At 36.7% G+C, this 24,557-nt stretch overlaps 1 protein-coding gene across 1 annotated transcript in view; it reads left to right on the forward strand.

Annotated features, from left to right (window-relative positions):
* ZFPM2 (zinc finger protein, FOG family member 2) overlaps window positions 1–24,557 on the forward strand; it is a 318,476-nt gene that overhangs the window by 139,470 nt on the left and 154,449 nt on the right. Inside the window, exon 5 of the mRNA XM_026841508.1 lies at window positions 19,788–19,906. Coding sequence (XP_026697309.1) covers window positions 19,788–19,906 — 119 coding nt within the window. The remainder of the gene's footprint in view (window positions 1–19,787; window positions 19,907–24,557) is intronic.

The raw sequence follows: 24,557 nt of genomic DNA on the forward strand, positions 1-24,557 counted from the left end.
CACTTGATGGAGCCCTGCACATCAGATGATACTCTTCTGTCGGGGGCTGCCTGTAGTGCAGCAGAACTGCCAAAATAAGAGGTATTAGGTAGAAAACTCACAGCAGCCTGCATTTCTGGAACTGGACAACATGAATCAGGTAATCATTTGTATATATGTCTGTGTGCAGTGTCAGCATTGTGATTTTGAATGCAGGTGACGTGGCCTTCTAATGGGTGGGAATTGATCTTTTTCTCTTGTTCTCTTTCACAGACCTATTCCAAGAGAAGAGTCAAGCCTTCAACAGCAAGCACTGAAGATTTTCAGGTATGTTATGGCAAATGCTTGAATCACAAGACCATCTCTGTAACAGGGGCCCCTCAAATGTATATGCTGCCTCTAGTATTCCTACTGCCTTAGCATTGCTCTCCATTGTAAATATAGTTTTTGTTTTGTTTTTTTTTTAATTACCTCTTCATCTTCTGGAAACATTTTAAAATTCTCTCCTGTAAAAACAAAAAGTGAGCAAGGGGACAAGGACAACTGTGAGGAGTTATCCTCAGCTTATTCATTGTACATGCTTTTGTATCATTAAAAGGACTATGATATAGCAGCTGGCAGATTATGACTTCTCTTAGCTTCAAGCAGATAGTGCCAGGAAAGTGAACAGATATACCAAGTCTAATTTATCATACTGTTTTTCTGCCTATGAAGCCTGAAACAGTGAAGTGTTTAGGTTGAAATACTGATCAAATTCACTGTTTCTAGAGGGTGGCTTTCAGGTTTAGTGGCACAGACTAAGAATGAAAGAGCTGTTAAACTGTCAGTAGCTGTTAAGCTGTTGGCATCCCGAACTCCTGGAGAAATGGAAAAAACCCACGACTTTTTCTGCACATAAAACATAACCTTCCTCCAGAAAATTTTGGTAGAAAAGCTACAATGGAATCCCAGTTCGGACAAGTATTTTGTAGTTATGAAGTCATTTCAGTGATCTGAAAATCACAATATAGTTTTGAAAAAAATATTTTTTTTAATATGCTCTGACTTCCAAAACAAATCTCTCGGTTGAAATAGAACTTTAAACAGGCTTACTGATACCCTCCACCTCTTTCATCCAACTATCATGTTGTGTGAGTAGTTCTCATTGTAAGAGTTGAAATGTTCTGGTGTAGTGAATTTTATGTGTGTCTTTGAAATGATCATTGATTTCCTCTATGTTGTTTTTGTTTTGTTTTGGTTTTTTTTTTTTCAGAGTCCACAATTTATCACCCTAACATATTCCAGAGAAAATCGCTGCAGAGTTTCACATTCACCATGGCTTTCTTTTCTTAAAGGAAAAACAGTAACTGTAAAAATTTACTTTCAAAAGTGCCTTTGAAAACGTTTGTACAAAGAAGGAAGTAACTGCAGAGAGCAATTTCAGACACCTCAGTTTCAGTGGAAATCAAAAAACTGTGGAGACAAGGTGAAGTGGTGATGGGGTGAGCATTCTTTAGGAACACTGTAAAATTATACTGAACTGTCATGTTGAACATGCAGGGCATAACTGAAACCTGCTGAGGTCAATTAAAATCTTGATATTAATTTTCATAGGTTTCAGATTACCCTCATCTTTATTTTGTGGAATTATATTATGATGGATTTTTTTTTTTTTTTATCCTCAGGCTTACATGCTTCTGTCTTTGCACTTGTTAAGTCTCCTAATATTGCTGGGTTTAATTTGATGTTCAAGTTCTATTCATCACTGAGAAATACATTTAATATAGTACAAATATAAGGAAACGGTTACTGGAAGGTGGTATTCTCAAATGCAAAATGTTCTTTTCAAAATGTGAAGTTTTGCCTGATGGAAATATTTAATAGTCTGACTAATTATTTGAATAAACTTCTTTTATTAAATAAAATTGCAAAAGTGATTGGTGTGATAGTCTGTAATCATTTACTCGAATTATCTATCCTTGTAGATCATTTTTCTGTTGTTCTGCTCACTATTGTTGATAATCTTGAAAAATCCTGGACTTGCACTTCTGGATGCCAGACTATTTTAGGCTGTGTGTCTAATACTAATTAGTCTTGTCTATGGCACATCATCACAATGAGTTAAGTTTATCTTTGCTTTGCATAAGTACAGGTTTAATATTACATCAAATGACTGTGACTACATTCCCACACTGATGCAGCTGTATCTGCAAAGCTATGTGGTCCCCAAAACTTGGGAAACTAATTTTCTGTGTTTCCCCACGAATTCACAAACTAATGAAACATCAGTCTGATGATAAGTTATGGGTATGGTTTGTTTTTTTTTTTTTTCATAATATATCTGGCCAGATAGCTCTGAATCAAATGAATAAATCAAGACTGTTTTTAGCCCTCAAATTTCATGTGCTTAGATGTCTGTAGCTGATGAAGAGCAGTGTGCCAGGAAGCAAGATTCTCACTGTCATTTCCCAGTCGATGCAGTCTGTGTCCCTTGAACACTAAAAGGAAAATCGCAATGAACAAATCACTCTTTCAATCTCTGTCTATACAGGTTGGTATTAATGTTGCAGGAAAAGGTGTCAAAAGCAAACTGTGGTAAAGTATTGTTAAACTTGGAGTAAAGAAAGGTATATGAATGAAGTCATAAACAAAAGGGGAACTTTTATATTAGCCTCTCCAGTTAGAAGTCTTCCCTTAAAGTTAGGAATGTGGACTGGCCAACAGCCCTGGGGGCTAATTTAGACAATTTGGAACAGCTAATTCAAAATGTGTGAAATAATGTCACTGAGAACTGTCTGCTACTAGCTTTTCAATATTGTTCTATACAGTAATCGTCTTTTTAATCAGATTACAAAAGAAAACGTTGACTGCCTGTCTACCTGTGTCCAGAGGAGTTTTTGTAACCCATTCTTATGTGCATCTTGTTCGTCATTCAGATTGTCATGTTATTTTGTAACCATGGAGAAGCAGGGAGGGAAGCCTGTTGGTTGAATTTAGATTTCTCCGGCTGAGTGCAAACCAATTTTTGAGAAAAATGAGAAAACATTTCTTAATGTAAATTGTACTGTCACTCCCTTATATCATCAGTGCAAAATGGATTTCTTTCCAGATCATCTGAACTGTATAATTAGCATATTGTTAAAGCATAGGTTTGAAAGTGCAAAACTGTATACATTTTAGTGACTAAAGATTAATTACAATTACATCAAGGCAGCTAATAATTGGTCAGTTAATTAAAGTTAAAAACTTTGGATACAACTGTGGCATTTTCTAACAACTTTATCACCATTTTCTCTTAAACTTATTCTTTGCACATTTTTTTGTAAATCTACCTGTGTTTTGAATAGGAACGATTGAAGGGAAATGTGAATAACAATTGCTCCTAAAATATTATAGCCTTTCCAAATGGGACGAGACATTTTTGGAAGAGGACAGCATTTCAAGTCAGTCATCAACTCCAGATATGAGAGTATGTGGTTTTGGTGCTGTGCTCCCTTTTAACTTAACAAAGAATGTCTTTAACATTATTTTCTTACTCATATTCTCCTACTGGTTTGGTTTTTAAAGGTAGGGGATAATTTGACATCAATAATCTGTCATTCACAGTTTGCTTTCTGTTGCTGTTTTCTGAGCAGTTTGTATGCTTTAAACTTCAGAATTATCCATACGCTATATTGCTCAATAACGTTTTTAAAAAAAACAATATGGTTGCTGGTATTAATTCATTTATCTTGCCTGTGTATTTAGAGCATGTATAAAATGTAACTTCTCCATCATGTCACAAAAAGTTATTGCACTCTTGTGTTCATGAATTCAAGAAACATGACATAATAGACTGGCAAATATGGCCTTGTGTCTTCTGATGATGATCCAAATCCACCCACTTATCTTGATCTGCCTATATTGTTAACAACATGGGATGTCACACAACAAATTTTTCATTTTAACTGTTCTTTATGTACAGTGCAGCGTAGAATTTACTTTTTATTGCCTTTCAGAGGGAAGTATCATACCTCTCAGTGAAATAATGGTTTTGTCAGACACTGGTATCTTTATTGTGTAGTGCTTTTAAATTCTACACTATTTATACCAAGCTCTCTTGGCGTAGGACAGGTGAGATGTGATACCTCTGTTACTCCATGAGAATACTTAAAGCATTGTGGATACAGAAATGTATTGTTGATATGGTAATTGTGAGATCTGTGTTGCAGATTTTAAACAGAATTACTTTGTTCTTCCAAGTGCTCTATGAATGTACAATATGTAAACAGCTACTAGAAATTACTAACAAACCTAAAGCTTCTACTCACAATCATCATATTTATTTGTATGCGTCTTCCTACCATAATTATACTCATTACAAAGTGAAGACATTAATTTGCTGTTAGAGGTTTTATTACATTTGTTCTTGACAGGGAGGAACAACAGTAATTTTACTGCATGCAGTGCCAATGCTTAGTTGCCAGGAGGTGTCTAAATGGATGATTGTGAAAAAAGCCAAAGAATGATGCATGATCGTAAAACTCTTGCGTTCAAAGAAGGATGTAAGAGTAGGTGACACATTTGTCCTGGAATGACACTGAAGAGTGGGCTGCCACTCAAATTTAAATAATTTAAATTTGTCTAAATATTTCTAGCAAGATGACAATAAATTAGAAGAAGAGATCTCTATATGCTTCAGTGGCAGGTAAGAAGGGTGTTGTGGAATAAATGGTTTGCTTTCTTCTGTTGTATGCAATTTTTTGGAGCAATTGAACTCAATATTTCAAAGGGTATTTTTGCTATTTTGTGAGTGTATCTGGGAGATGAAAAGCAGTATATAAGCAAGTATTTTTCTACCTACACAAATCTGTTGCTTGTAATTATTTCAAGAGTAAAAACAAGCCAATGGTTAAATTGAAATTAATTCCAAAATTAAACAAAAGCAAAGACCTCAAACTTCAAATACTATATATGAAAGTAGTCCTCTGCTTCCTTCTCTCTGTCTTCCTTTTCACTTTATTCAGAGGATATAGTGACTGAGCTTTATTTAACTATTCTAAAAGATGATACAGGGTACATATCAGAAACATAATCAAAGCCCCCTTGCAAGCCTACTTGCCAGAGACAAAAGAGATGAAGTATATTTGAAAAGGGCATCCCTTTCAGAATGCCAAGATATATTATTTTTTTGCTGTGTGTATTATAGTATCACCTAGAAGCTGTTGGTTTCTGTTGACAGTTTTTTTGTGCTAGACACTATACTTGATAGATAAATAAAAATATGTGTGTATACATATCTATCTATCTATCTATCTATCTATCTATCTATCTATCTATCTAATCTATCTATATCTATTTATCTCTATGTGTATCTATGTATCTGTTTTACATTTTTTGTATGTGTATCTGGACATGCAAACTTGATTACAGTCCCCACTCTGGATTATTTGCTATCTAAAAAGAGGTCAATAAAAGGTGAGAGAAGGGAAGTATTATTACTTCCAGAGTTACACAGAGATTATGAGTGATTTTAGAGGTCTCACAGGAGGTAGGCTTAGATCCAAATCACCAAGCCCAGATCTTTCAAGATTGTGACTAAAACATTTGCTGCAAGACTGGTCTTCTCTAAAATGCATATGTATCTTCTTTATTTGATAGTTTCTTGGAACTCTTTATTGTGATATGCATGAGAAAGTACTACATGGGAGCTAGCAAAGGTTTGAGTTACCTGTTAATAGGAATTTATTTGGTACTGCCTTTTGAATATCTGTCTCTCATTTTAGAAAGTAATTGCTAGTATTTTTTATTGGTTGCCTCCAGGTGAAGACAGCATAAGCACTTAGAAAGTCCATAAAAATATTGTGGCCATATTTGGCATAGTGGAAGACTGCAAGATGTATATGTTTATTTATACATATAGTCTCACATATGCATGTTAATATGCTAGTGGTACAACCCAGTCATAGATGAGACTTACTTTTTCTGTGAAATTATCTTATTGATTTAGAGTATTAGCATATTTATACTTACTTACAAAAGGTGTGAAAAAATGTACGGAGCATAGTATGAAATTTTTCTCCAAATATTATTAATACTTACTTCTTTATTTACTTTATGTCACTGTGAAGTTTATGAACATGGAATTTCCTTTTATTTCATTATGACCTTAATGCTTATGGTGTAATTTGAAAGGCCATATTTCTCTTAGCCTACATGCATTCTAGTTACAGTTTTATAAGAGTGAAGTACAGTATCAGATCCACTGATACACAGATCCACACCATCAGATCCCACCAATCTCCTGTGGTATAATTCAGAGAACACTCGATCTTTCTTGGGAACCTGAACTGTTCACAATTCAGTCTCAATTTAATCTTTCTGTTAGGATTTATCCTTAGTTTATTTCAATTTTATTATTATTTATCTAATTCAGAGAGTGTTCTTGATACTTTTAGGGATAGGTTAAATATGGTCCTTGCTTCCTAGAGGCTGCAGCCTAATTCAGGGGCAGTGCCACAAGGCTTGCTAGCATTAATTGGAGATAATTTAAGAATCTCTTCATGGTGTTTGAGTAGAGACTTCAAAACTACTATCTGTCTGAAAAAAAAAAATTGAAAGGAGAGAAACATGCATTTATTTGAACAAGGGCAGCTAATTAAAAAGCAAAAACGAACATTTTCCTACATTTTATTTAGCTTCTACTCATGAGAAAAAGTTTGGACTTTCTATTTGCAGACAAAAACTGCTCCAGGGATGTTACTTCTACACCACTTAGATTTGGTGCTGTAACATTCTCCTCATGGACATCTACTTTCATGCCTGGATACTGAATATAAGTGCTGTTAGTAGCTCTCCTGACTCATGCTTGGTGGGAGGTTGGCAGCAGGTCATTGAGGAAATTCTCTTTGTGGACTGAAAGATTCTGTTTGTGGACTGGAAGACTGCATAAAGCATAGAGATGCACGGAGAAGAAATAATAAGCATATGCCGTAAGAAAGATGCTAGTAACACAGCTATTGGTAAGGCTGCCCCATATGTTAGGGATGTCCACACTGTGTCATAAATTTTTTTGGTAGAATAAATTAATCTTCTTTGGAGTGTTGTACTTCTGTGATGAGTACAGTCAAAAGAATAGAAAAGTTTAGACTCAGGATGGTATCTGATGACTCAGACAAGATACAGATGTCAGTGAAAATACTGTCAGCTTCTGAATTGCATTTGATGAGGGTAGGAAACAGCTTTTAGGAATTTAAAGGGGCAGATTAGGCTTGGCTGGCAGATGGTCTGTGATCAGTAAGGGAAGACAGAAAGATAGACATCAGTTGTGTGAAGCAAAGCATATGTGCCTTACTCCTCTTGTTTTCCTGACTTTTACTTCTGGACATTGTTGGAGGCAATAACTGGGAACTTGGGTATGACCCGATACTTGCCATTGAGGAGGAACAGTGAGGCCACAGAAGGCAATAGGGAGGGGTGGTTGGCAGATGAGCTGGATGAGGAGGCAGTGTCCAGGGGACAGGAGACAGGATAGAAAGCTGGCTTTTATACTGAGGTGCTGGAATCTGCAAAGGAGTGGTCCAAAGCTCAAGGACGCTGCATAGAGGTTCAAGCTTTTTCTAATGGTGGAAGAAATGGATTTTGAAACCACTAACTACAGCACTGGATATGTAAAAGTAGGATTTGTTTGTCTAGATTTTTTTATCTTTTAACTTAATGCATTATGTATCTTGTTAATGTACTTTGTTAACTGAGTTGAAAACATATGGGGAGAAAACCTGGTAGAATAAAACTGCCCTTCTTCAAGACTCCTTTTACAGAAAATTGTGCCTATCAGAAAGGAATTGTTAAGTTGAAAAGTTTCTATGTACATCAAAATAATAGTCATGGCTAAAATAGGAATTTTCTCCTTGCATTGATTTTTGTGATTTTTTTTTATTGGGGAGGAGGAGAAGGAGCAGATATTTTTAGGGGAGTTTTTATGCTATTATATATAATTTTGTAAACTGCCAATTTCATTAGCAGGAGAATGTAGATATCAAGCTTCAGCCTTTTCAGGATGAGCATTTCCTATGTATTTAAACTGGTTTAACTCTATGTACTTAATACTCAGTAACAGCCTATACCTCTTATATTCTTGTAGTACAACACGACTGCAGGATAGTAAGAAGCTCTTACAAATGGACATTAGTATTTTTTAAACATCATAGTAAAGGGGCAGTTTTAATGCTTCAAAGTCAAAATAACTCTGTAGCCCAGATATATTCTGAGTTAGGAATCTTTTGATCTCTGTTGACACTGCCTGTTTATTGGCTGTGCCTTGGCAGAAATACTTTCCTGCTTCTTCAAAATAATAAGTTTCTTGTATGTATTGTGTGAAGTGATTGCAATTTTTAGAGAAAACTAGGGCTTCTGTTGCCAGCACTGACTCTGAGACCCCGAGCTTCTTATTTAGGCTGAATTTTTTATTAAGGCCAAAGAGGATATGCACTTGTTCTCAGTCATTTTTACAGAGGTAAAGTCTAGGCTCTGAAGAGTCAGTCTCAGGAGGTCATCCTCCAGGAGAAAGACCATCTGTGTCCTCCTGCTGCAAAACAGGCCCCATGTGCCAGCCATGACTCTTCCTCAGACTCCCCAGTTGCTGCATCTCTCCAAGCAGCAAGGGACTGTTCAAAGCCTGCACTCACAAATGTGAAGATGGTAAGGCAAAACAGTTTGGCATATGCTTTACACACATCATGCCCCTAGGACTTATTCACATGAAGGTCATCATTCTTGTACAGAAGGCTGCCACAAGGCCAACATGCTACTTACGTTTTATGTAAGCCTCAGATTAGGATTTAGGTAGTGCACAGGACTTGTGCTCAATCTCTGTTCAAGATTTTATTTCACTCAAAATTACAAGTCTGCCCTATAAATGGGCATCACTCTTTATATCGGCTTCAAAGTCTTGGCTATGTTAAGATATAGCTGAATGTGAAAGCTGTGTGATAGTCCAGACTGAGGCACTGAAGGAGCAAGTGAGGGTACTCTGGTCCATGTCCAAAACCAGCAGTCAATTCCTGTCTGGCAACAGTGTTAAAAAGCAGTGTTGGTCATTGCTGGTACTTGATCACAGACGATGTAGATAAGCACATAACTCATGAGTGCTGGAGCAGTGCAGAGCCATGTGTCTGTTATGCATGGCCATCCCCAGCAAGTGCAAAGAAATGATTAATTTGAATCTTGATATTGTACATTATAGTTATACTACATTTATCTCTATTTATAATGATGTTACTTTTCATATAAATTATAATTATAATGGATGGAACTATATATTGCATGCAAGCAGTGGAGCATGACATTCAATCTCCTTTTGTCCCAGTCCCCCTCTCGCCTTCCTAATCTCAACAGTAACTAGATCTTTTGGATGGTCACACTAAATACTGATAAATTTGAGTCTTTGTTGAGATTTTTGTCTTTTTCTTGGTACTCTTCTTTCAGAAATTTGTTGCGAACCTTGAAAGGAAATAGGCAAATCATGTTAAAGCATCTGTTTCTTTTGCAAGACATTTGGACAGTTTGGCTCACATACTCTGAGCTAGAAATTGGTGTCTAAGCAGTGGTTTCATAGCTTTGAGCACACATATCTGATAGAAAGCAAATAACTTCATCTGCTGTTACACAAATGAGAGATGAAAATAGATACTTCTATCTCTAAGCATAAGTACTGTAAACTGAGAAGACACCACAGATACAGTCACAGATGATCTCACTGCTCTTGCTTTTAGACTTAATACTTTCCAAAACATTTTTGTTCATTTAATACATTTCATTACATCAGTATTAATACAGCAGTCTTCATATTAGTTTAACTTCAGTAGCTTTCCGCACAGTTCATAATAAGTTAATTTTAGTAGCTTTCTGCATTCCCTAACAACACAGGCTACCTTGATATTTTTTCACTTTTTCCAAGTAAAAAAGAAATCCAACAGTATAGGGTAACCATAAATGTCTATTAATTATTTTAGCTAAATATCATATATATATTTATGCAAATAATAATATAAAGAAGAAAATGTTAGTGTCTTTCAGCTAAAAGGATTCCAAAAAGTCCTCAGGAAAGATTGGTGTAGGTGATGGTGAAATGTTTAATTTGCTTCTCACAGAGTAGCATCTATCTTAGGAAAGGCTTCAGCCTGAGTTACATAAGCTGTATTTTCAGTTGTGCCCCTTTCTATTGCTTTACATACAACGCTCCATATACCTCTAACTGTATTTGAGCTATATGAAGCAACAAAAAAATAGACTCAGGACTGAAATGTCTTCGCATATATCGAGGGAGAATCTGCACACAAAGGGACATTTATCAGGGGTGACTATTCCTCTGCTGAGGAAAGGAGCATACCCAAGAGTCCAGAAACAGATGATGATCTTATCAAGAAAACCCTCTTCAGTAATATCATCAGCCTGCTCTTGCCAAGTCTGGCATTTCTGTATCATGTGTATTTGTGATGGAGAGAGAGGGAGCAAAGCTGTGCAAGCTACATGTAGCTGGGATAAAGAACCTACTCAACCCACTGGGTCTGCACAGTGTTATAATATAATTGCGAATCATTTTTGCCAGTATGGAGTGTCCATGTGAGAATGGAGTTTACAGTATTCCTCTCACAGAAAACTGTAGGGAGGGCTCTTCAGCTGCGCTGGTTGCCTTTGGGGATTTTTTTCTGTATTTTTGCAAATATTTCTACTCCAGTTTTATCTCAACACATACAGGGAGTAACAAACCTCTTGAACTGTGAATCCAAATGTGAAGATGGAAAATGATTGAGAAAGACAAAAATTGTATTTTTTTTCTTCTTGTATGAGATTTAGACTTAGAAAACAGAGGTGTAAATTTCTCTTGTAATGAGTAGACTGAAAACTAAAGATAGTTTTTTCTAATTTCATCGCAGGATCAGGATTTTGCCATGATGGCTGTGTTGATTTTGCCTCTGTCTGTAGGCGACATGCTTATATAAATGGAGAATTTTTCATATTATATGCACCTTGAATTTGAAGCAAGTGAAAAAATCTTTGGTGTTTCTTAACGTATCCTGCGTAAATATCTTTTTCTTTCTACTTCTGTTTCTTTCATTTTTTCCTTTGAGCAGGTTTCTGTAAGTTCAATGAAGCAGTCCAAATAAAGGAAAAGTCAATACAGCTGTATAAAAGTCTGCTCTTCTAAAAAGATAATCAAACTCTAGCAGCAGTGTTCGTTATGTACTCCTTTCTTTCTGAATTTCAAGAAAAAAATGTACTTTTTGTAATAGTTTAGCTTAAGTCTTAAAAATTATTTTGATGGTATATTTGATGGAAAATTATGATGTAGTTTTCCATGAGCTGTATCTTTAATAATTACTCAATTTATGTGCTATTTAGCATATATTTAATTCATTGCCCTCCCCCCAGCCCCAACAAAATTTAGAAGTCATATTGTGATTTCAAATTGATGCAGATGTGTTCACCACTGCAGGTCTATGCTTTTCTAACCTGGGATGGGATCTTATGTTCCTACTTAATTCTGTAGATTACAGGAGTGTGAAGCACTCTAGGAATCTAAAATTATTTCCTTTGTATTCATGTTATATAAGCAAATGAAGACTTCACAAGTAGAGCACAACTCTGAGTTTTTGAAGAGTTCCTGCATATATTCCTTTTGAAATTGCACTCTCTGAAAACTCTGCTTGTGTTGCAAGACAGTGCACCTTCACATCACTGAAGTTAGCTCTGCATTGCAGTTGGGAATCGGGAGCAGCTTTTGTACCTGTACTTAGGGTCACATCGAACGGGCTGGGGTACTATGTCAGCGTGGTGATCATAGCTGGAGCGCAGTGTAAACTCAATAACAATTAATGAAACTTTTTCTCAGAAAATTTTTATAGCCTACATCATCTGGCTGTGTGGAGGTAGAGAATGGTTTTGACCAAATATCAGGTGAAATCACATCACTGAGTGCAGTGTAGATATGCTTTAAGTGTTCAGTTTAGCCAGGATTCAGCTGAGCAATGAAGTGTTAGAATAAGCATATATTATTTTGTTTGTTTAGCTTATGAATTAAGCACTGAAACAGCACACATACCTTGGCTAAAAAAGGACAATAGTGTTTTCATTCTGTTTCTAAATATGAATTTATGCACTTCAGTTTTCTTGTTTCAGGCTTGGAAATATATATGTCTTCTCTCACTCTGGCAAGGTTTCTGCATCCTTCTTTTTCTTGAATATCTTCTGTTCCCATTTTTCCAGGCTGTGTCTTTCTATCCTGATCAGACCCAACTTGGATCTTCAAATGATTTTTTTTTTTTTTTTTTTTTTTTTTTTTTTTTTTTCCCTAAAAATCTTTGGCTAGTCTTTCCCTGTCCTCACTTTTAGAATATTCTTTCCTTCCCTTTATTGTCCATTGTAGGACAGCACTCTTGCAGATAAGGATAGCACCTGCACTCTCTGCCACTGGATTTACTAGCAGCACGTAGGAGAGATAAAGAAAGACTGCTTCTGACTTTTGGGGCTCTAAACAAAGGTAGGGAGCAGCAAGGTTTTTGTTACAGAAAATAGAGAAGACTTTTCATTTGTCATCCTTAACTAGAGAGCATAGCTGCCCTGTGGGAGCATTGGCAAGGTGGGGCAACATTAGGCAGCTCAGAAATGAAGTGGCATGTGGTAGCTTCTCCTGCCTTGTGTTTGCTATCTAGATCTCCTTCTAAGTGTAGGCAAAGGAGAGCAATAGCTTAGAGCAGTGGATAACCCGTGGGTTATCCTTGTGTCTACTTCCCTCATGGCTGTTGTGCTAAAAGTTCTGTTTGATCCTACTGCTTAAGAGTTATGGGACCAGGGAGAATCAGGGTGAGGGGTAGCTGTTGCTGGGGGGTGGCAGTGTCTTCAGAGAAAGGCTGCTCCATTCAGAAATCCTCCATGCCCTCAGTGGCAGCAGAATAGCAACCCTCCCTCCAGGGTGACACCACAGAGCTGTTTTCTCATCTTTCAGTCCCAAGTCTGTTCCTCCTTCCATCCTTGTCATCATAACAGTGACCTTGCCATATTTTCTTGTCTTTGGGGCAGCAAAATTACATTTTGCCTTTGCTTCTGGACAACCTAAATAACCTCTAGTTTTACCAAGATCCCTCAATGCAATTTTTATTGTAAAGCAAATTGTAAAATTTCTTTAGAAGGTTGTTTGTAATGTAGTCTATTACTGTTTGGGCTTCAGTGTGAACTTGTGTCATATGTATGTGTGTCTTACTAGTAAGATAACTACAGTTCTTGTATCCCACAGCAGACTTGCAGTGATGCAAACCAGATTGTACCCTTACACCTTCCAAGTCTTCTCACTTCAAAATCAATGCACTGCAGAGTAGGTACAGTGCTATCCATTGTGGAGAGATGTGAGAATTAGGTAGCATGATGTATTAAATCCTTGACAGACAGGGTAGTGTGAGGTGGTTGGCAATTTTCAGTATTTTTTTACAGTGAAGATGATAAAACACTGGAACAGGTTGCCCAGGGATGTGGTAGATGCCCCATCCCTGGAAACATTCAAGGTCAGGTTGGATGGGGCTCTGAGCAACCTGATCTATTGAAGATATCCCTGGTCATTACAGGGGGTTGGACTAGATGAGCTTTAAAGGTTCCTTCCAGCACAAACTATTCTGTGATTCTATGATTCTAACCATACAGCCAGTGCTGGAAGGGGAGGCAGCAATCATTCATTCATCATCAACTGACATGGTTTACGATATTTTGGATTACTGCTTCAGACTCTCAGTTACTCGTTTCAGAGTTTGGGGCTATTGAATGAGTCCTGTGGAAATGGAATGTTTCTGTTTTGCCACCTCCATTATGTTATCTTTTTCACTGCAATTACAAGCTAATTCAAAGCTCTTTCTGTTAGGCTAATGGCTTCTGATTTACTGCTGTCAGCCAGTACCTCTGTGCACTTTTCATACCACTTACCAGTCCCCTACCACTTACCTATGAAGAACATTTTTTTTTTTTCCTGAGTAGAGGCTCATCATAGGCAAATCATTAATGGAACATCAAAAAGATCCCATCTGTTAAAGTTGCATATGGCTAAGATCACAATTATCAAAAGTCTTCTTTTTTCCCTCCATGCTTATCCTCACAATAAATGTAGTTGTCAGCAGGATAAGTTCACACATCGGATAAGGTCACAATTTCATTTAGTGACAACTTCCAACAGCGTGAACTTACAAGGTTCGATTTATTAAAGAGTCAGAAAGGATAAGATCACTGCATGGCCAGCCTGATTTATCAGGGTTTGACTGGAGTACTTGAATAGAGAATGTCGTATTTCAAGTTTATGTTCAAAACTGTAGTTTAGTGTGTGTTATGTCTCAGAGACTTGAAAATTGAAGGAGGGGAATTTAGAGGAGGTATCTCAATAATGCATTTTATGTCTGCCAAGCAAGTGTATGAGCATTTAATATTGGAGCTACCTTATTAAGAATCACAGAAGTGGAAATGGGAGAGTTTTCAGCTCTCAGTGAACTGCTGTGTGCAAACGTACACATATTAGTTTATAATAATGGAGGTAAACACCAGTCAAAAATTAATTTCAGATTCTTGCTGTGCATACAGGACGTCAGGCGGGTCCTGGGCTCTGGGCTGGGCAGTGCTTAAGAACTTCCGAGAGTGTTTTTAACTTGCTTGCTCTGACTTCAGAGCAGTCCTTGTTTGAAACTACAACATATATGATTTCTCTGCTGTGCAAAAATATTCATTAGAGAGCCAGGTGGCTGTGTACTGGAAACATGCAAAGAAGGAGACATTTGCTAATGGAAATTGGTAGAGCCCCGCGATGTCAAATAACCAATCTCTAATTATAGCAGAGGAAGAGCTTACTGATTCTTTTTAACTGACTCCACTTAGAAAGCTATTTCCCATTAAAAAAAAAAAAAAACAAACCACCAAAAAAAAACCCAACCAAACAACCCAAACCAAAAAAACCCCGACCAAACAACCCAAACCAAAAAAACCTACTTCCAAAGCGACCAGTGACTTGCTTAGAAATGTTAAACATTTATAAGTCTGGATACACTTATTCTGAACCAAGTAGTTCACTTTTTCTCTCCCAAAACACTGTTCATCATTTACCTTTAGATATACATTCCTTTGTTTCTTATTCAAGAATGGAATGAAAGTCAGTATTACTTTGTTCAGAAATACTAATTATAGTTGAAATCTTGTGGTATTCTAACTGTGTCAAATCCTATTAAAGGCCAAAACCTGTTGTTTGGTTGCTGTGTACACCACATGTTTTGTGGAGTTCTTTTAAATGATTCTGATTTTGGTCTAAAAGTAGACAAAGCTAAGCTGACCTCTCTACCTTCTGTTTTATGCAAGCCCTATGTGGCATTCCTAAAACAATATGTATATGTAAGAAAAGAATCCTAAACTGAGTCCTTTCATTCTGGTTTTGTATCCACCAAGGTGGCCTAATATCTTAAAAGCCATGGGATGTTTTGTAGCTGTACTAGTGAGTCATGACTAGGGGCTTCTTTTACAGTGCAGCTATCATAAGTCTTTGAGTAATCACAGACTTTAAAAGTATGCTACATCAACAAGATAAGAGAAACAGCCCACAGCACTAACAGCATTATCTTTTACCAAAATTGATTAGCCCATACTATGTGTCTCAAATATTTTGTATAAACTTATTCAGCAAGCTGGAAATAAGTGTGTTCATGAAGAACAAGCTGAAAAAAACCCCAACTTGCTCTGTAGCAAGGGAAAGGGAAGGAAGTATCACTAAATGGAATGTCTCTTAAGTAATTTTTTTTACCTAACTCATAAAAGCTAAAAGCAGCGCATCAGTTCCTCTCTACTTGTATTTCTTAGTGCTGCTTTTGTTATGCTTCTTGCTGTCCCTTTCAGTCAGATGGCAGACAAGTTTAGGATGAAAACAGAAAAGTAAAACTGCTTCTCGACTTTACCATAGGAATGATGAATCCCAGGGGTGTGTATGGATTCTATATATTATAATTTGCTGTTATGTGAAGAAACTTTTTATTCAGTGTTCAGTACTGTTGCAATTGCTGATCATTAGAAACTCCTAACAGTGTTTGGCACGGAATTTTCTGCTTTCTTTAGACTGGAGCACAGATTAGAGAAAGCTGCACTAGTTTTTTATCCTTTCTTTCCTTTTCACCATGTTCATTGAAATCTCCATGGACAGGTATCTGTGAAGAGTCAGTACCAGCTGAGTCTTTACACTTGTTATTGTAAGTGGTGATACAGCAATAAAATCTCCACTCCTCTTTCTTTTCCTCATGTAATCTATGGAGATGCTGAGCAGTTGTGACCATAGCTGCAGAGAGAACTTACATCTGAACTTCTGAGGCTGAAGGGGAAAAATCTTGTTGCTGACACATTTTTCAGACTCTTAATTAAGACTCACAGGGTGAGATTTTCTTTTTACCAGCAAACTCTGGAGGTCACAAGTTGGCTTGGGGCCACAGGTATGACACTGCTTAAACCAGCATCCTTGCAGGAAGCCAGCAGTGAGTAGGGGACAGCCCCGTTCTCAGCAGTGGGAGAGTGGACCCATCTCTTGCTGCAGTTTCAATGCCATTCACCAACCAGGACCTTTCAGAGACGCAAAATGTTGTAAATGAATGCAGAAAAGTTGCAGGCTCCTTACAGTTGCAGGTTGCAGGTCATGGGAATACCGAAGAGGATTTTTAATAGTGACATTTGTAATCTTTCTTCTATAAACCCTCGCACCAGCCCCTGGCCTTCCTGCCTAGGGCAGGCAGAAGAACGTGTACAGGGATTTTACAAAAGATGCAAGCTCTGATAAGTTAAAAAAAATAGTCTTAGCAGATGCTTGTGCAGTGTTTTTTTAACTTACAGCTCTTTAGTGTTAACTTTTTTTCTCTAAACAAAGATTTTCAGTGAAAAATAATCTTTGCCAAGGATCAAACTGTAATGTGCTGCACCTTTAACAAGTATAGCCAAAATGTCTGTGTTTGCCAAAACATACAAGCAGATTATCCTTCCGAACTCCCATAGAATTAAAATGGCTGCTGGTCATGGTGACCAGAGACAAATGTGTCTTTTTTTGAGAACTATGATCAAGGGAAACAGGAAGGTTATGCAGCAAAATGTTTTGTCTACTACTCTGTCATGGTATTCTGAATGGAGGGGAAAATACAACAGCTTCAAGTACAATTCAGCATGATGTTACCCCATGTGTAGTACATTTCAGTGTATTCATATGTATTGAAATATATTGCCCAAACTACAACTTGGGACTGTAACAAAAGAGAATAAAAGAGAGAAAGAATCTATGTTAACTTATTCAATTATCAACTGGAGGAAAAAAATACGGTTTTGGAAATATTTGCCTCAAACCTGAACTACTTCCTAGGTGTAAGATTAATGTTAACAATTTTATTTAAAATATAAAGTGTAATGATGTGTACCTTAAAATTTAGGTAGGTTTTTGGATATCACTGGATGATCTGCCCCAAGTTTGTCGTTCTTAATCCATTAAAAGACAGGCCTGCTTGTAAATCCACAGGTACAGATAAGGAGTCACTGTTTGACTGTGTCTGAACCCTTTTGAAATGAAAAATGTCAGTGGCAGAAAGGGAGGCTGAATTATTTTTTAAAAGGGTTTTCAAAGATTCTCATGATTCCTCTGGTATCAGTTAAATATGACATGTCCATAGACATGGCTGGGTTTTAGTGTGTAAAAGCAAGCAAATGCTACAGTTCTCATCTCTATGTAGAGAGAAAATGCTGCAGTATGCCTAAGTGATCAACATGTTAGCTTGCAATATCAGAAGATTTCTCTCTTCCATAATTAACATATAAAGAGATTTTTTAAAGTTAATACAATTTGTAACAATATGATTGAGAGAGGGAAAACATTCCTTTTTTTTATTTTTTTTTTTTTTTTTTTTTTTTTTTTTCTCTTTGGGACCATATATACCATGTGTACAAATTAGATATAATTAATCCCTAAGTTTTCCTGCTCACATACTGCCTTTTAAAATGTCATAGCACTGTCACAATGGGGACTCACCCACATACATAGAACTTCTTGTAAACTGATGCAGCTCTATTTGCTAGATTTGTTCCAGTTTGCAGGAAGGATCTGATGCACAATTTTACGTAGGGTAGTTTTGTAATCTGCAACACTCAGAGGTGAAATTCAGATTTCTATGCTTGAAAATGGAAGCTGGAGCCAAGTCTTCTCTTTGGAAAACGGTTGAGATTAACCCCTGCGGACAAGGAAAAACTTCGCAGCCTGGCTCTAATATAAATCGAGGCATCCATGGGAATGGTTAGCTCAGGGAAGTCTGTGGAGACTGCCTGTAAGCCAGGAGGAGTTACTCACTTCCTCCGGCCCAAGGTTCATTTCATAACAACTGCCAGTTCTAAATCTGGGACGAGCTGACTTCTTGCACAGTTGGACTTTCCCCTGTTTGTGGAAAAGCACTGTCCTGATTTGGGGCAGAGTTGTTGAGAAGGGATATACTGATGCAAAAGGCAGGAATTATTGTTGCACCTCATTGGTATGGAAAGGGAGGAAGGGGCTTTAAGGAGACAGAGAAAACAGATCAGGAGAAATGGCTACAGGGAAGTTGAGGTGAGCTCTGCCACTTGTGAGGACAACAGATTTCCTGCGTACCTTCAGGAAGGTCAAAGCCTTGGAAGTGCAACAGCATGTAAAAATTCAGTTAAACATCTAAGAAGAAAAGCACAGATCAGGCCCTCCTCCTTGTTCCATTTTCTCCCTCTTAAATTTTGAAGCTAGAATTTATTTGAATTGTTTTAGAAAAGAGTGTTAGAAATTCTGTATATAAACATAACTGTTGCTACATTTTTAATTGAAACATTTGTTCATAGAAAACTGGGCTTTCTGAAGAGACTGCTTTCAAAGAAGGCTTGTCCAGACTATTTTTTTAATCCTGAAAAGGAGTGAAAAAATGCTGGGGAGAAAGGTGCTGACTTAATTTTATTTTTCCTTCCACAGTAATGACCAGTTGTTTCATATTCTTTCTCTTTTCACTGGAAAAACCCAGAAATATGAAAGTGAGCTAAAATAACAATTTCACTTTTAATTAATTTATTCATTTTAGTTAATTTTGGCGTCCTTACTTTCAAACATAAAATTTTCTTTAAAAAGAAAGTCAAATTACTACACACTAAAAAAAAAAAAATCACTATACTGCCATCCCACTGCTTTTACCTATTTTGTATTAAAACCCTAAAATAGCAGTTTAAATTATTTTTGGTCTAATTTTAAAATGTTACTGCCTGCAAAATGTTCAAAATCCTTTTTTATTATTTTTTTTAATTGTAAATGCTTTTAGTAATTTCTTCAAAATTAGAGTTGTGGATTTATATTGCTATACGTTATGTCTCTAATACTGTTAGTAGCTGAATGCTTCAGAATGTGGTCTTGTGACAGCAAAATGCATCAAGGAGGTTAATGCACCAGGTGTGGCTACTATCGCACTCTCTCCTTTCAGCTATCATCTCCCCTCTCCTCAGCATTTTTTAAGAACTTTTATGAAACCACTATTCTGAATAAAAATGCCTTCAAACTCTAATGCATGTGAAAAGATGCAAGAAAGGAACGTAACTTTCTAAACCAAATTGGAATAAAACTATAAGAGGAAAAGGTTTGTTTTTCTTTTGCGGGATGACAAGATCAGTTGTTTTTCAGACAAGCATAATTAATTCTCATTATATGGGTCCTCAGAACATTGTGCGTATAAAGCCAACACAAAGGCAGAGGTGGTTGTTGTCAAGGCACAAGTGAAAGTACTCTCAACACTGCTTGTTTTCTTTGTTTGCAGGAGAGTTGGAGGTGGTCCAGAAAGACGGGGAGCGCAAAATTCAGAGCCGGCAGCAGCTTCCGGTTGGAACAACATGGGGGCCTTTTGCTGGGAAGATGGATCTGAATAATAACACCTTGGTATGTAGATGCTCTGAGACACTTTGCTTCGTTATACTGTGCATCATTCTTTAGGGAATAGCCTGAATTACTACTCAGCCAGAGCATTTGAAAACAGGCATTGTTAGCTTTCACGGACAGTGGGATTTGGCTCTTTTCCAATTAGTTCATCTATGGCAACCGTCCATGTAAAGTTATTTGGAACACAGGTTAATAGTATGTAACTTGTTATTTTAAAGAAGGGAAATGTCACTTCCTTGTTTGCCGAACCAAGCTGTTGCGTTTCAGTAATAATATCTGATTTTGTATTGGCTTTTTAATTTTTTCATAGCATTAATTGCTGAATACTTAATTTGTATTAATGGATGGTATAGAAAATAAATAGCTACATTAATTTAGGATAAATTCATTAAATTTGCCTCAGTGTTAATGAGCATAGCAAGGTCTTCTATCAGATTAAAATTATTTTGAAAGATATCAAAGGCACCTGTCGTATAATATATTCTCAATTAGCCTTGGTTTTTATTCGATTGCAGAAAGTATGGTGACCATATTATTTAAAAGTAATGCTTTGCTGGTCTCAGTTCAGTGCGCTGAAAATCATGTAATTCCTAATTCTTCATTTAATTTTTGTTTGTATTAGTTTAAATTCTGAGCTTCGATGTTATTTGTATATAGTTCAGATTACTTTTCTGAGAATATCTGGAAAGGTGACCCTGTATTGAAAAACAGCAACCAATATCTCCAGAAGAAGGGTTTAGACAATCTTGGATCATGCATTGCCCTGTGGGATACTTCTGAAGAACTATTATCTTCAGTTGGATCACTGTTTGCTATTACAGACTTTGCATGAATATATTAGCATAAATACCTGTGGAACTGTTTCACAGAAGTGTATTACTACATACATTTAGGGTAGATACATCTGTGCTGTAAATGGAGAAGCTGATCCTGCCCTTGGAGGATCTGAAGAGAGGAACACTTGAGTTACTGAAGTACCATCTGGGACAGTGTGAGAGAGGGGTTATGTGGACATGGGAAAAAAAGGAGGGAAATTGATAGTCTTTAACTCCTCCCTGAAGAACCTATGCCTATATGTTGGAATTCTCTTTCTAAGGGCTTGCTAAATAGTATGCATGTTACTTTCTGCAAATATGTATATTAAAACTGTAGTGACGCATTATTCTGTAATGATTACATAGTTGCTGTTTAAGATCTTGATATTTTATAGGCTCTTCAGCATCATTTATTAATCAAAAGTTGCTTACAAAATGTTACAGAAAGTGGTGTGGAAATGTTGCATTAGTTTTCTAGAGTTCAGTATTCCCAACCCAGATCAGATTTCCCATTCAGGCACCTGAATAAAGGATGGCTTTTCAAAAGCACTGGACACTCAGAGCATCTTATTGTTAGAAAAGGGAAACTGGATGATTTGAATACCTCTCAATTTTATCCATCCATTCCAATTTTATTTCTTCATCTATTTTATTCTCGGTCTATCAGCATTCTCAAAACGTTTTTCATAAAATGTCATTTGCGACAGCCACCTATAATTCACATAATTTTCTACGATGTCACTATTACTGCTTTCATCAACTTTCATGCAACAGAAACCTTAGTCTGAGTGTAGCTCAAAGTCAGTCCACATAATACCTTAGGAAAAATTTTATCTTTGTGTTGTCCCTATTGCCCTGTCCACTTGTACCACTTCCTCAGGTATATAAGACTTGAAAATAATGTTTCAGTATGGGAGATGATGTTAAATGACCCTTCACTGCAAAAGTTACCATTAGCAGATATTCTTACGATGAATTTGCAACATGTCAGCTCTTGATCATATTATTTCATTTTTGTTTTCTGAAGGAGATGTAGAGCAACAACAATCCTTCTAGTGGGAGCTTGCTTCTGCTTTGGTAGCACAGGCATATATTAAGGTCTGTTACTACTTTCTAAATTTGGGCAAATACCACTTTTGCTGTAACAAAACCCCTTAGTTATAATATTTCAGTTTTAATTAACTTGTAATTAAGCAGTGAGCAGCACTGACTTTTTAGTTTGGTGAGTGTAATGGAATAGAGCAACTTTCTCAACCTAGTTCAGAGAGATGTGGGATTAAAATCTTCCTGACACTGCTCATTAAACTGGAAAGATACTAATTTGTTTCTTGTCAAATTAAAACCCATGAAGTCCATTTTTGCTAACACTTGAAAGATTTTACTTTTGTTTTGCCTACTAATATAAATACATCTGGAAATCTGAACAGAATTGTATTCCTCAGCAATATTCTTTTGTCCCCTGAGCAGCTCCATCCTTTGAGATAGTCAAAACTGAACTGGATATGATCTTGACTAATGTGAGTTAAATTCGAAGTTGGATCTGACTTTGAAGTTTGCTGTGCTTTGAGCAGGATTTTGGACTGGGTGACCTCCAGAGATCCCCTCTAACCTGAATTATTCTGTCATTCTAAGTATTGTTTCTTTTTCCCGAATATCAGATGTTTCCTGTAATCCTACATTTGTTACTTTAAAATGCTGTGTGAAGAAAAGTAAACCTTTTGACAGAACTTTAATTTACTGTTTAAGCAACACAAACCCAGTGCCAGCTTCTACATATTTTTCTTTTATCTTTTTGTTTCTTTAAACGATTCTGGTTTATTTATGATTTTTCTGTTTGCTTGACACATTTGATTACTTTTCTCACTAGCGTACATGCTCTCTGTGGCTCGTAAGGGGGGCTGTGTTTGTTTACGTAAGTTATTTATATCTGTTTTGGAAAGCTCATTTGGGTAAAGGCTCACCTTTCTAGAATTCAATCAAACTTGCACATCAGTAGCTGACAGCAGGTTTAGTGCATTTCTGAATGAGAACTTCAAACACTGCACTGTTATAAACATTTTTGCAAAAGAACTTTAATGTGAATTTTTGGTGTAGAGAGAAAAGGAAAGAAAAATTCAGAGAACCTCAGGTGAGTAAATATCATGATTTTTGCAGTTGATGTCTTTATTGGAAAATCTGTTTGTGACTGACTCCAAGTATATTAACCCGGCTTTACTGTTTAGTGTTAGCAATGTGAAACTGGCTCACAGGGTTCATTACCTAGCTATAGCAGTTATAGCTTACTTAGTACCCTTGTACTCTGCACACTATCCAGCCTGTGCATGTAGTATCCTGTTGAAGTAGTTACTTGGAGCAGTGTTGTGTTGCTGAATACAGTCTCACTGCTGTTGGCTCAGGAGATGGAGCAAGCTAATTAATTCAACACGATAATTAATTGAGTCACCGTGCCAAATGTCAAATACTTTTTAGATCTTTCAAGTTTCTGTCTTGAAGTATATTAACAATATACATCTCAGAGTAGTGGAAGGCTGGATACCTTGAACAAAAATTATTTAAGTGCTCTTCACAATTGCAATGGGAATAGCAGCTGTTGACTTCAGCAGCGGTGCTGCAGCACTGTTGGAAGATACGGTAGAGCAAGGTCTGTATCAGGACTGCAGAATACTCAGACTCTAATGGTAGACTTGAAATAATAACTCGGTGACTAAGAAAGTTCTAAATTTTTGTCATCCATGAGTTAGCCAATACTCATGAATTACAGAGTGATCAAAACCCCTTATGAAATAATGTACCCAGTTGCATTACTGATGTTGTTGATGAAACAAGCTGCATGCAGCCACCAGAAATCTTAAGAAAGTTGTATTTAACAACAAAGTGTGAGTCTCGGATCTTAAACCTTGACCAAACATTTAATTCCCATTTCAATCTGAACTTAAGAATTCCTTATATCATTACTAAATATTTATAGATATCTATTTAGATACTTCAACAATATTTAGAGTGATAGATCTATTTAGATACTTTTAATGATCTCTTCCTATACTTTTGCCAGACTGGCAAAATTCTCCTGCTCTAGCTGCATGCATAATTTGTATCTGTCTGCACAATTGGCCATAGAGGTTATTCCATTTCCTTCCACTTCTATTTCCCATCAACTATTCCGTAACAGTTGATAGTCCCAAGAAAATGAAATGCGCAGAAGCATCTTTTCAAGCCCAGAAAGTGTACTTCTAAAATAAGAGCTTGTTTTCATGTTTTAAAGTAAAAAGACATCACCTGCATATTTCTAGATTCTGTTTGATATTTCAGATAATCTTGCTGTTTTGACAAACAGAAACATGAAGAGTTTTGTACAATATTGCTTTCTATCCACAGTTGGTGAAAACTCAGCTCTACAAGGAAGGCAACACTATTTAATCACTAGTTTTACCAGGAAGGATCCAAATATGCACCTTGCTACATCACAGAAGATTCAGTAGTTTGTTAGTACCTACAAACAGACAGGAATATATTTCTAAGTGTGAAACTCCTAGCCTGTGATTCCTGTCTTTAACAGGAAAGTGGATTTGCACAGATGTCAAGTCCAGTGTGAACAGGCAGGTGAGAATAGCAGATGACCCCTCTAGGCTGGTCATATAAACACCAAAAGAGTAGCTTCTGTGCCTCAGCAGCTCTAGATTCGAGGCACTAGCAGCCTGTTTAAGAAAAAGCTGTTTTCATGCTTTTTCCTAGCTGTAAATATTTTCCCTGTTTGAGGACTCTAATTGGTGGGAATGATGCCTTTGGAAACAAAAGCAGCACAGAACCACATAGCCCATGATGGTCGTTGAGCTGTG

The sequence above is a fragment of the Athene cunicularia genome (assembly GCF_003259725.1).
Source record: "Athene cunicularia isolate RWA chromosome 2 unlocalized genomic scaffold, athCun1 chr2_part1, whole genome shotgun sequence".
Taxonomy (NCBI): domain Eukaryota; kingdom Metazoa; phylum Chordata; class Aves; order Strigiformes; family Strigidae; genus Athene; species Athene cunicularia.